General features: G+C 40.7%; 1 protein-coding gene across 6 annotated transcripts in view; it reads right to left on the minus strand.

Annotated features, from left to right (window-relative positions):
• Window positions 1-280: 280 nt before the first annotated feature.
• The window catches only part of SHLD2 (shieldin complex subunit 2), an 87250-nt gene continuing 74634 nt past the window's right edge, over window positions 281-12896 (minus strand). For 4 of the 6 annotated variants that reach the window (XM_080822597.1, XM_080822600.1, XM_080822599.1 and 1 more), the window contains 3 exons: window positions 6969-7197; window positions 2406-2521; window positions 281-622 (listed from right to left, as the gene is read on the minus strand). In XM_080822597.1, coding sequence (XP_080678723.1) covers window positions 423-622; window positions 2406-2521; window positions 6969-7197 — 545 coding nt within the window. In that variant the 3' untranslated portion in view covers window positions 281-422. Of the gene's footprint in view, window positions 623-2405; window positions 2522-6968; window positions 7198-8156; window positions 8509-12896 lie in introns of those variants that run through there. The other 2 variants (XM_080822602.1, XM_080822601.1) reach the window with 2 other exon arrangements.

A 12896-nucleotide genomic window follows, 5' to 3' on the forward strand; every position in this document is an offset into this window, starting at 1 on the left:
GCCTCTCTGCCTACTTGTGGTCTCTGTCAGGTAAGAAGATAAAATCTTTAAAAAATATATTAAAAAAAAAAAAAAGGAAAGCACTGAGAGTGTGTGAGCATGGCAGAAAAGCAACTCTTGAGCAACGTCTGTGTGTTCGGTCCTTCACAGAGCGCTGGAATGGAGCAGGGACCAAGAGTGGACCTGTAATTCCCAGGGAACCGCTACCTATTGCCTTTATCGCCAGACCCTTCCTCTAGAAGCAGGAAAGGAAAAGACCAAACAACAGACAGAAAACCTCACGGAACATTCCTAGAAAAAAAGTTTTAATGTATATACTTAACGCCATTCTCTTTACAAAAATACGTATGTTTTTAAAACACCCGGGTAGAGCCCCGTCATTGATGTCTTCCTGGAAGTACCCGCGATTTCCCCATCGGGTCTCAGAGGAGGGCACTGGGCCCCGGCTCTCCACAGTCGGGATACAAATCCAGCAGCGCGAACTCCCGCTGCAGCGGGCAGCTGTTTTCATCCAACACGAAGAGGCTGTGCAGCTTCACCACGCAAGGGGCGCCGCCGCCCACCAGCAGCGAGTGCAGCAGGTCCGCGGCCACCGCGCGGAAGGTGACCTCCGAGGGAGGCGCTGGGGCACACGGAAACACACGCGCTCTTAGGCTCCCTGCCCAGATGCCAGAAATGCACACAGCCAAGGGGTCGTCTCCGCTTGGTTCTCGAGCCCCACACCCGCCGGGAATTTCCCTTTCTATCCCCTCTCCTTCCAGTCACAGGTGCTGAAGATGCTCTAGAATGAGGGCCCGCGATGCCCGCTGATCGCGGCTTCTTAAAACAACAGAGGAAAGAACTGACATTGATACCTTCCTGAGTCAAGCCTGACACAGAAAGAGCGTGTCCATGTCAGAAAAGCCGTCTCATTTATCCAGTCGACAGCTCTTATCAGCTATCTAGTTTATATAACAGAACCCTAACTTAGTTACTTAATGAATATCAAATCTTAATAATATAAAAATACTGAAATTACAGAGAGATATCACTGTATTTTTGCACTTGTCTTATAGCTTCCTTTTATTTTATTTTAGGACATCAAGTCCAGTTCCTGAGTGGGGTGCTAGATGCTAGGCTGGCCAGGCACCACCAACCACGCTCAAACTACACTCTTCCCTGGCCAACACCACCAGCCCCTCTTGGATTGCGGCTACGGACTCGCAGGCAGCCAGTCACATATTTTTGGCAGTGAGGAAATTCTCTTATAATACTCAAATCCTTCGTATTTTTCACTGGGATAAGCTAAAAAAAAATCAAGATTAGAGATAATTTGAATGGTCTGAAGACCATTTTATAACTGGTGCTCACATTTTCACTTAGGGTTGCGATTTAATTAATGTGAGAAGTAATTTGACTCGGGAATGCGCAAAACACAGACATAGACTTGATCTGAGAACGGTCCTTCTCTGGGAAATGGAGGCTAACTGATATTGTGCCAAAAGTGTAAAGGCAAAACTGAAAATACAACAAAGAACACCAAGAGAAGGAAAGGAACAGCCAAAAGAATGAAAAGTAATAAAGACAGTGAATAAAAAAGGACACACAGACTTCCAGTTAGGATGTAAAAAGCTGGAAAGAACATGGCTCCAACCTTAACAATTACTAGAAAAACTGAAGACACTACAAAATCACAATTTATGGAGCCTCTAGGAGAGCCGAGGTAGTGAGGCAGCCAAGCCAGAGGGAAACGAGAGGGGACTGAGCAGACCACAGGGTTATCGCAGCGAGCGGTGAAAGAAGACACGTGCACCTAACAAGCAAGAAGGAAGAATGTGCTACAACTTTTCATGACTTGCTAAAAGCCAAGTGTGGGCCAGTGTCTCAGGTAAGGAGGGACTGCACCCTCGTCCCCACCAAGTGCTCACACACTTGGATCTAGGGCAGGACATAGAGAAAGCTTCCAACAACGGTGAAGTCTGGAGAAGCAGAGAAGCTGCCACAAGGGAAAACACAAAACACCATTCAGGGCTCCTCTAAGGAACGAGAGCCTTAAACTGAGGGAGGAAGGTGGGTAAATCCTATTGCCCAGGGCTGACCGTAGAGGAAAGATAAAAGAAAAATCCCTCTATCCCTGGGGGAGGGGCAGGAAGCCTCCCCATCCAGAGCATAAGTGGTGCCCTACTACTGGGAGAGCCGAGGACCGCACAAGATCCCCCACCCCCACCAGGGACATAAGGCAGAGCACGGCTGTCACAGCAGGTGGAGAACAAGTCTTACCTTTCACCTTTGTCCTTTTGTTCCACGCAAGCTAAATTATCCCTCTGCTTTTGCATGGACGGGAAAAAAACCCTTAATTTACAGTATAGTGTTCTTTCTGTTCAAATATACTGTCGACGGCCCCGAAACTAGTGCTGCTATCTTACCTATAACTCTGTTGAGCCAGTCAGGAGGAATGTTGAAAAGAACCTTCTCCATCAGCTTGGATCCTACGTGGATGCAAACCTCCTGTATTCCGTCAGCTACAGTCATTACAGCTGGCCTACAAAACAGTAATAACACGGGACCTTCAATAACATGTTCAAATTAAAGGAACACTTAAGTACAATGTAATTTCAAAGAGCACTGGGTTTCCACACAGGGTTCACTTTAATTCCTAAAACAACTCTAGGACATTCTGAAACACAAAGAAAGCCCCCCCCCTTTTTTTTAAGAGTTTCAAATGATCAATTAATAAATTTGATTTATTCCATATTCATTTTTAAATTTCAGATACTAAGAAAAGAAAACATATTTTTATGCTGTTGTCTATATTATTTTTAGAAACAAAAATAAAGATAATAATCACAGTATTTCACAGTCACAATTTCAAGTTCTTTTTACCCACTGGATTTTTCCCTATCAAAACCAGACTGTTTTGCTAGTCGATCAGTAGGGAACTAGATACATAATTTTCAGTGTGTGCTATGGTGGAGTACTATGTGGCTGTTAAAAAGGCTGATGAAGGTTTATAAGTGCTATCAGGGAAGGCCGGCCATGATATACTCCACAGAACAAACAATATGAATAAAACAAAATGGACAGTATTCTTTCTACATGTTTTTAAAGAAAGGGATATACATGTGCTGGTGTGGACATGATAAATTACTAGAATATACAAAAACCTCCTATGAGCAAGGAAGTAGCAGCGACAGTGGAGGGTAGATGGGGAGGAACTTCCAGCTTCATATCTTCCTCTACAGGTTGCATTTTTAACCAGGCTCATATTACCTCTTTCAAAGATTAATTGTTGAAAATAAATTGAGAGAGGGGCACCTGGGTGGCTCAGTGGGTTGAGCCTCTGCCTTCAGCTCAGGTCATGATCTCAGGGTCCTGGGATCGAGCCCCGCATGGGGCTCTCTGCTCAGCAGGGAGCCTGCTTCCCCCTCTCTCTCTGCCTGCCTCTCTGCCTACTTGTGATCTCTGTCTGTCAAATAAAATAAATAAAATCTTTAAAAAATAAATAAATAAATTGAGAAGAGATTTTTTTTTTTTAACTTGAGAGAGAGAGGGGAAAAGAGTATAAAGTTGAGGGTGTGCAGGGAGGGAGCACAGGGAGAGTGACAAGCTGACTCCGAGCTGAGGAGGAAACCCAAGGCAGGGTTCGATCCCATGAGATCATGACCTGAGCTGAAATCAAGAGTCAGACCCTCAGCCAACTGAACCACCTAGGGGCCCCCAGAACAGATTTTAGAAACAGACTCATTAATATAGAGGAATTAACAGTTCAAACAAGAGTACTGATTTTCCCTCAAAAAACCTACTTGCCCGTTCACCCACATGATGATGCTAGGTCTTTCCTCTTTTCACTCTACACTTTCCCTGTGCTCTCTCTCTTCCTCCATTCTTTATTTCGGCAAACACATACTCGATATGTACTTCGTGCCAAGCACCGTGCTAAGCACTGGGTACACACTAGCAGACAGGACAGATCTGGTTCCTTCACTCCAGGAGCATAAGAGTTTAGTGGGACAAAAAGACAACAAACAGGGCGCCTGGGTGGCTCAGTGGGTTAAGCCTCTGCTTTCTGCTCAGGTCATGATCTCAGGGTCCTGGGATCGAGCCCCACATCGGGCTCTCTGCTCAGCAGGGAACCTGCTTCCTCCTCTCTCTCTGCCTGCCTCTCTGCCTACTTGTGATCTCTGTCTGTCAAATAAATAAATAAAATCTTAGAAAATAAATTTGTACACAAATCTTCACAGCAATATCATTCATAACAGCCAAAATGTGGGACCAGTCCAAATGCTGGGGTGGGGGAAGGGAGGAAGTGACTGCTAAGGTGATGGAAGTGATGGGTGATGAAAGTGTCTTTAAAAATGGACTGTGGGGTTGGTGGCATAAGCCTGTGAATACACTAAAACCATGGATTATGCATTCTAGATGGGTTCGTTTGAATTCTAGCCCAGTAAAGGTGTTTTTTAGAGAAGACGTCAAACAACTAGACAAGTACCAATTGCAGGGAGAGCGAGTACACACGTGGTGCTGGGTTAAGAAGGCCCCGCTGATGAGGTGCCGTTTAAACTAAGACATGGGGGAGGGCGGAGGGAAGAACACACAAGAAAGTTCAAGGACAAAAACATCGGGGTGTCCAAGGAACCGAAAGAAGGCCGGGGGTGAGGGGAGAGGTGCGCACAGCGAGCAAGGGGAAGCATGGCCGCAGAGTGAAGGGAACCCACCCGGAGGTGTTTAGGTCAGGCAGTGATCACCCGTCAGCTGTGTAGAGAAGGATCGGAAGGGGGCCGAGGCCAAAGGAGGCCAGCAAGACCGAGCAGTGGCCGGGACCAGGCCTGCGTGCTTCGGGACCAGCAGGTGCTGCCTTCCCGTTCTGGTTTTGCGATAACTAGGGTTTCGGCAAGGCCAGGTAACCAGGATGTCACATGACCTGCAATGTATGGGGTACCCTAACCATGAGACACTATCCTGCCTGAGATGTCACTAGTGCCCCTGAGGTTGAGGAACAGTGGAGATGGAAAAAAGCGAGTGAATTTGTGATGCGGTTTTGGATGAAATTCCTAGGACTTGCCAGTAGATTAGACATGGTAGGTAAGGATAAAGGGATGATTCAAGGCCTATGTGCAGGTTTCTAGGTTAATGGGGTAGATGGTGATACCATGTACTGGGAAGTATGAAACTGGAAAGAACCAAGTTTGATATAGACAGGAAAAATAAGAGAGCCAATCTCAGGTATTTTTAGTGTGGATTGTCTGAAACACATTCAAGTGGGGAAGTGAGTCTCTGGATATTGGGGCTTGGAGGAGAAAACCAGGGTGGAGATGCTGCCGAGAGTCACCAGCACATGGGTAATCCTTTGAAGGCAGGAATGAGACTTAAACCATGGTAGCTAAGGTTGCTGCTGGAAAATCAATTCCAAGTTACAAACAAGCAACATCCAACATGACTGATCCACTGACAGCATGGGACTGTCATCCCATACAAATGCTCACTTTATATTTCATAAGAGTTTCTGAGTATAAGAAGTATGCTTAGATCAACCAGCATAACACCCACAGTACGAAATATCGGGTGAACATATGTGGATACCTAACTCAGTTGAGTGGGTCTTTCAAAACTAGGCAATCAGAGCTTTTTCTTATTCGGTTGCTACTGACTTACATAGAATCGTAAGTGATGACTCATGCAATGATTTCTGAATCACTGTACTTCATAACTTGAGGGAATCTCTAATCTCAAGACTTTCTTAACAAAAAAAAAAAAATCTTTTTTAAGGAAACCAAATAATCTGAATCCTAAACCTAAAAACAATTCAAAGGCTTTTCAATAAATAAAACAACTCTGCTTTAGTATGTCTACCAACATTCTAGCAACACAAAACATCTGCACTACATCTTCAATGCATTATAGTTTAGAACCATACCTTATAGACCTCATACTGGGTATACCATAGTCAGCTGATAATGATCTGTGAAGTCCTTCTCTTGAATAGTTATTTTAGACTGAAGATTCAAAGTCTGTCGTCTCCATAGGGATATTTATTGGGTACCATTTTGTCCAATAAATAATCACATTCATTAGGAACATTAAGAATGATATAAAGTAACACACGTATTCTGTAAGAAGCCTTAACTATCGATAAGAAATCAATTTTCATTAACTATATTTCTTTTTTTCTCATTAACTATACTTCTTATACACCACCTATCTTAATTTTATTTTATTTTCCATACAAGCAACTTCAGAGTAAGAGCAAAATTTATTTACTTATTTATAACACACATATGTAAAGGGAAATAAGGTTTATGGATTAAGCTTCTATAAATGTTCTTAACGTATACCAGGATAACATGCTGAATACATTTGTATTTAGTTTTTAGATACTGCAGTATTTAGAAACAGAAAAGAGCATGAAACAGTGATGATTATTTTATAAAGGCATGTAATTTACAAGGTAAAAAGAAAAAATTTATCCAAGCATTTGGACATTTATTGATTGAAAAATGTGTTTTTCACAGAGCTGGTTTGCAATTTTTACCAAAGAACATTTGCAATCTTTAATTTCCAATGTGAAGCTGGGAAAACTGAGGCACAGAAAAGTTAAATACCTTATTAGCTTCCACACTGAGAGGTTAGATCACAGAACAGTTTAACCTTTAAATTCCAGTTATATGTGAAAGTATAGAAATCAGTTTCTCATGAGCCATTTAGATCTTGGTTAAAAAATATAAAACCAAGTAAAAATTTTCTTTAATATAGCTGCTTGAAGATAATAATATCTTTTAATTACTGCTTTTAAAAATCCCTGTTATGATTACTGGACAATTTTTGCCTTCATAAATAGCCATTTATCACTCAGGGGAAAAATTTTATTCTCTTGGATTAGTTCTAGTTAATTCTCATTAGAAAGTAAGAATTGATAAATGCAATGTTTCGGTCATGTCCAGTCATAGGATAATAAATCTTTTCCAACCCAGTGGCTTGCTTGGCTGCCTCACCTGTAGTACAGCTTCTTCGTAGTAAAGGGCAAGCAGCCGTAACACTGTTTATAGATCTTGTTCTTGTCTGTTTCCAGTTCCAGGCCGCATTTTGCACAGCCAGTATATACAATGTCGGGAAGAGAAGAGAAGATGCTCTTCAGAGAGCTGCGGGCACACAAAGCTATCTTCTGAGCTGCTGGGACAGGGATCACTAGCTCTGAAATCTGGGCTTTGATTAGAATCACTCCTACAAGAGACAAAAAGAAATGTGTATAAATTATAGGACCAAGATCATAACTTTAACTTATGAACATGGTTCATGATATGGTTGACTGAGTCATTGATAGTAAAGGACACACCCAAGGACTCGTTCTTGGTCTTCCCTCCTTTTTTTTTTTTTTTTAAGATTTTATTTATTTATTTGACAGACAGAGATCATAAGTAGGCAGAGAGGCAGCCATAGAGAGGGGAGGAAGCAGGCTCCCTGCGGAGCAGAGAGCCCGATGTGGGGCTCAATCCCAGGACCCTGAGATCATGACCCGAGCCAAAGGCAGAGGCTTTAACCCACTGAGCCACCCAGGCGCCCCATTGGTCTTCCCTCCTTCACTCTCTCCCTGCACAATCTCATCGTCTCGTGGCCTCAGTGTTTACTCTGAAAGTGAGAGGTAAGCAGCTGCTACCCGTAACTAAGAGTGAAGATTGCTCTGGCTAGACTGGCTGCACAGGTGGGTGTTTCCTTCCTCCTTGTCATCCAGAATCATGCAAAATAAGATCTATCCCTCTTTCAGGAGCGATCCCTTCGAAACACCTGAAACGAGCTAACATACCCTCTCTCTTCCCATCCTCGCTTCTTTTTATCAGATCATTGCTGAAAGCCAAATACCAGGTCAGTATTCTTCCAGTCTCTACTTCATCCAAAACGAACATACCACTTTTTAAACATATCCTCTTTTTAAACTTTTTTTTTTTTTTCCAGTTTCCTGCCCATCGCCATCCATACTCTGGGCATTGGTTACAGAGCCCGTGAGCACCGAGAGTGCTCATTTACAAAATGTGGCTCACCAGGACCTCAAGCATGTTCATGCACTCTCACTGGCTCATGCATTCACCTGTGAAACAAATACTGAGTATCGTTATCTGCCAGACACTCTTTATTTTCTCATTTACCTTTGCCTTATTGTACACTAGTGAAGTCAGGGAGTTTACCTGAGTTTATCTTCTCCCTTCCTCTCCAGAGTCAGCTGAAAGCCCTTTTTAAGCCTTTGGATTTGCTTTTCTTCATCCTTTTAGCAGGTGGTATACTCCAGGTCAGGAACTCATCCTTCTGGCTACCTATTCTCTTTTTGAGTTATCTCTTTAAGAGACCCACTAATGGTGACTTTCCTATTCCTAAGTCCTTCTGTTTGTTTTGGTCTTTTGGTGCCCAAAGATTGTTTCATCATCTTCTCCAATCAGGCCCTGTATCCCTAACATGAATTACAAGAGTGTGTAGCCATCAGCAGACCCAGCAAACGACAGCCCACTCTGCATCACGCCTTGCCGCAGACACGTTGTATCACTAAGAAATTAATGAAAGAATTCAATCATTTTAGAAGAATGTTAACATCCCTCCACACATTTTATAAATTTACACGTATCTACAAAAGAATTACAAGTTTATGATAATGTGGACTCTGCTTTCAAGGGGCTTACAGCCTCCTGGGCACTGATGTTCTGCGGATGGCAGGGCCCAATGGCAGAGCTGGACACTGAGTAAAGCACCTTCCTTTCTTGACAAGGAGCCGGGCACAGCTTCACCCCATCCAGCTTCTGTTAAGCTTTGTTAAGAGAGCAGACCCTCAAGAAATTCTCCCACGTTGAGCTCCTTATCTCACTCCTTTTATTTAACTATGAAGCAGGTTAGGAAAAAATTGCTTGTACTTCCATATGCTCTCTCCATTTCTGTCTTAAAAACATATACACAATGACAGAAACTATGAATTCAGACCTCAGAGCTGAACATAAGAGAATGAAAAGTAGCTAAAAGGTCCCCTCTGAACACAGCCTACCAGGGGCTAACTGTAACAACACAGTCTTTGCATGGCTTACCAATGCGGAGCTCATCTCCAGCATTTGCAAGGACACTCCCAATGCCCGGCCTCATCCTCCAAACCAAACCCTCAGAGTTATAAGCACCTATTTTATTACTGCTCATGATGGTGATTTTTATTTTAAAATCTAATTCTACATCTCCAATTCCAGGAGGCAGCTGCTCTGTGTAACCAGTAGATAACAGAGCTGACTTCTCCATGACACCAAGTTAAATGTACTCCTCCACTACCTTTCTGTAGTTAAAACCTTCCAGTAAAGAAAACTGGAGGCCCACAGGGCCTCACTGAGGAATTCTACCAGACACGGAAGAAACCATTCTCATTCTAAACAAACTCTTCCAGAAAACTGAAGAGGAGGAACTACATCCCAACTCACTCCATAAGCATTATTCTAATTCTATTCCAAAAGCAAGAAAAGCTATTACAAGAAGAAAATAAAACAAAACAAAACTACAAATATCCTGCATGAGCACAGACATAAAAATTCTTAACAAATGTCAGCAAATTAAATCCAGCAATATATAAAAAGGACACATCATGATATGTTTTACCCCATAAATGCAAACTTGTTTTAACATTTAAAAATCAATCACTGTAATTACATTAAAATATTGCAAAAGAAAAATTGTATGATCATCTCAATTGATGGAGAAAAAGGATTTGAGAAATTCTAATACCCATTCCCAATAAAAAAAATTTTTTTTCAGTAAACTAGGAATAAAAGGCAACTTCATCAGCCTTATACAAAGCATCGAGGAAAACCCTAAGCCAACGTCATACTTAATAATGAAAGAATGAATGTTTTCTCCCTAAGATCAGAAACACGCTTGCTCTTACAGCTTTTTTTCAATATTATATTAGAGAAGTCATCAAGTGCAAAGGGGTGAGATAAATAAATAAGGGGCATCCAGACTGGAAAGGAAGAAATGAAACTGTCTTTCTTCACAGGTAATGTGATCATCTATATAGAAAATTCATATCTACCAAACAGTTACTACTGAGCTTAGTGAGTTTAGCCAGGTTACAAAAGACAAGATCGACATACAAAAATCAACTCTATTTCTACATAACAGCAACAAACAGTTGAAACTGAAATTTTAAAAAGCACCAACTATAATAGCAGAAAAACAGAAAACAGGAGTCTGAGGAAAGATATGAAAGCCTTCTATTCTGAAAACTACAAAACACAGCTAAGAGAAATAAGAGATGTATCTTGTTGGTAGGTTGGAAAACTCAATATTATGTCAATTCTCCCTCAAACTGATGTATACATAGCTGCAAAACAATCCCAGCAGGCTTTTTTCTAGAAATTGACAAACTAATTCTAAAATTCACATGGAGATGCAAAGTACCTAGAAGGGCCAAAACAACTTTGAAAAAGAACAAAGTTGGAAGGCTAAAAATATCTAACTTCAAGGCATATTATAAAAGCTACCAGTAATCAAAATAGTGTGGTACTGGTATAAAGATAGACAAATAGATCAATAAAATAGAAAGGAAAGCCCAAAAATAGATCACTTATGTGTAAACAACTGATTTTGACAAAGGGGTAAAAGCAATTCACTGGAAAAATAGAAATGTTTTCAACACATGGGGCTTAAAGAGCGGGATATTCATATGCAAAAAGGAAGAGAACTTCTAGTCATGCATCACACCATATACAAAAATGAACTCAAAATAGATCATGGACCCAAACATGAACCCTAAAACTCTAAAACTTCTAAAAATAACTCATAAGACATAAAAGTTTGGGACGCTGGGTAAGGCAACAATTTTCTAAGTAGGAAACCAAGAACATAATTCGTACAAGAATAAATGGGTAAAATGGAGTTCATCAAAATACGAAACTTGTGGTCTTCAAAAAGGCTGGTTAAAAGAATGAACAAGCTGGTAACAGACGGGGAGAACATATCTGCAAAGACTACATCTAACAAATAATTTTTATCCAGAATATAAAGAACCCTCAAAAATCAGTAATAAGAAAATAATCAACCCTTTGTTTTTGAATGGACAAATGATTTCAGTTGATACTTCATCAAAGACATAGGGATGGCAAATGAGCAGATAGAAAGATGCTCAATATCATTAGCCAACGGGGAAATGTAAATTAAAAGCACAATGATCTATTCTTACGGAAATTAAAAAGACCAAGTGTTAACGTGGATGTGGGAAAAACAGAACTTTTACACACTGCTTGGGAGAAATACAAAATGCTACAACTACTTTGGAAAACAGTTTGGCAGTTTCTTAAACAATTAAAAATTAAACATACACCTACCACATAATCCTTCAGCTCACTCAGCTCCTAGGTTTACTCACGAATAAAGACGGTGTCCATATACCATAGATGCTTTACTTATAAGAGCCAAGAACTGGAAACAACACAGATGTCCATCAACAAATGGAGAGATAGACACATCATGGTATATTTGTACAAGAGAATAAAAGGAATGAACTACTGATATGCACAAAAGCACAGATATGTCTCAAAAGAATTTGCTTCATTAAAGATGCCAAACAAAACAGTGTACATAATGTATGATTCCACGTATATAAAAACCATAGAAAATTCAAACTAATCTCCGGTAACAGATTGATTGCCTGGAAGGTTCAAGAGGGTAGGTAGGCAGGGAAGGGAGAGATTACAAAGGGGCAGACTGGTGACGGTTTCACGACGGTGGTGATGGTTTCACGACTGTGGAAATAGTTTTATGACTGCGGTGATGGGTCTCGTGTCAAAACTCACCAGTGTGAAGGTGGATACTTCCAAGTAAGAGCAATTTATTGTATGAAAATTATATCCTAAAAACTCGGTTAAAAATCTTTTTAAATTTGACACTCTGAACCACATTAGAAAGGCATCTGAGATATCTTCCGCTCTGCTATGACAAAACTTTTACATTTCTGGGGATGTACCAAAAGGGGGCAGAGCACGCTAGCAAAAAGTCCCAGAAATACACTTGAGAATCTTAACATGTGATCTCTTAAGGAGTTTCAACTCATTTCATTCTGGAACAGGTTCTTTTTATTAGAATTATTAAAATAATCTTATTTCTCTTGAACTACATCTAGCATTTAATAAAATCTAAAACCACCTATAAGAATGCAGAAAATTATTTGTGTAAATGGGAGGATAAAATTAAAATTTAGTACCAAAATCCAAAGTTCCTGAGTTATTCTTAATAATTTAACCTATAGGGGAACCTGGGTGGCTCAGTCGTTAAGCATCTGCTTTTGGCTTGGTCATGATCCCGGGATCCTGGGATAGAGCCCCACATCTGGCTCCCCGCTCAGCAGGAAGCCTGCTTCTCCCTCTCCCACTCCCCCTGCTTGTGTTCCTTCTCCATCAAATAAATAAATAAAATCTTTTAAAAAAAAAATAATTTAACCTATAAAAGCACCAAAAATGGTAATCTTATTTATACAAATTCTGAGAAAATATTTCGACCAAATATTTTCTTCTTCATTAAAAAACCTAAATTATATAACAATAAACTTACAGATACATCCTGTTTTTTTCAGCACTCATTTCCCCTCTAAAAACAATTGCTATCTACCAGGTATTACCCCAAAGATACAGAAGTAGTGAAAAGAAGGACCATCTGTACCCCAGCGTTCATAGCAGCAATAGCCACAGTCACCAAACTGTGGAAAGAGTCAAGATGCCCATCAACAGATGAATGGATAAAGAAGATATGGTCCATATATACTATGGAGTATTATGCCTCCATCAGAAAGGATGAATAGACAACTTTTGTATCAACATGGACAGGACTGGAGGAGATTATGCTGAGTGAAATAAGTCAAGCAGAGAGAGTCAGTTATCATGCAGTTTCATTTACTTGTGGAGCATAAG

This window comes from Martes martes (genome assembly GCF_963455335.1).
Source record: "Martes martes genome assembly, chromosome: 14".
NCBI classification, from domain to species: Eukaryota; Metazoa; Chordata; class Mammalia; order Carnivora; family Mustelidae; genus Martes; species Martes martes.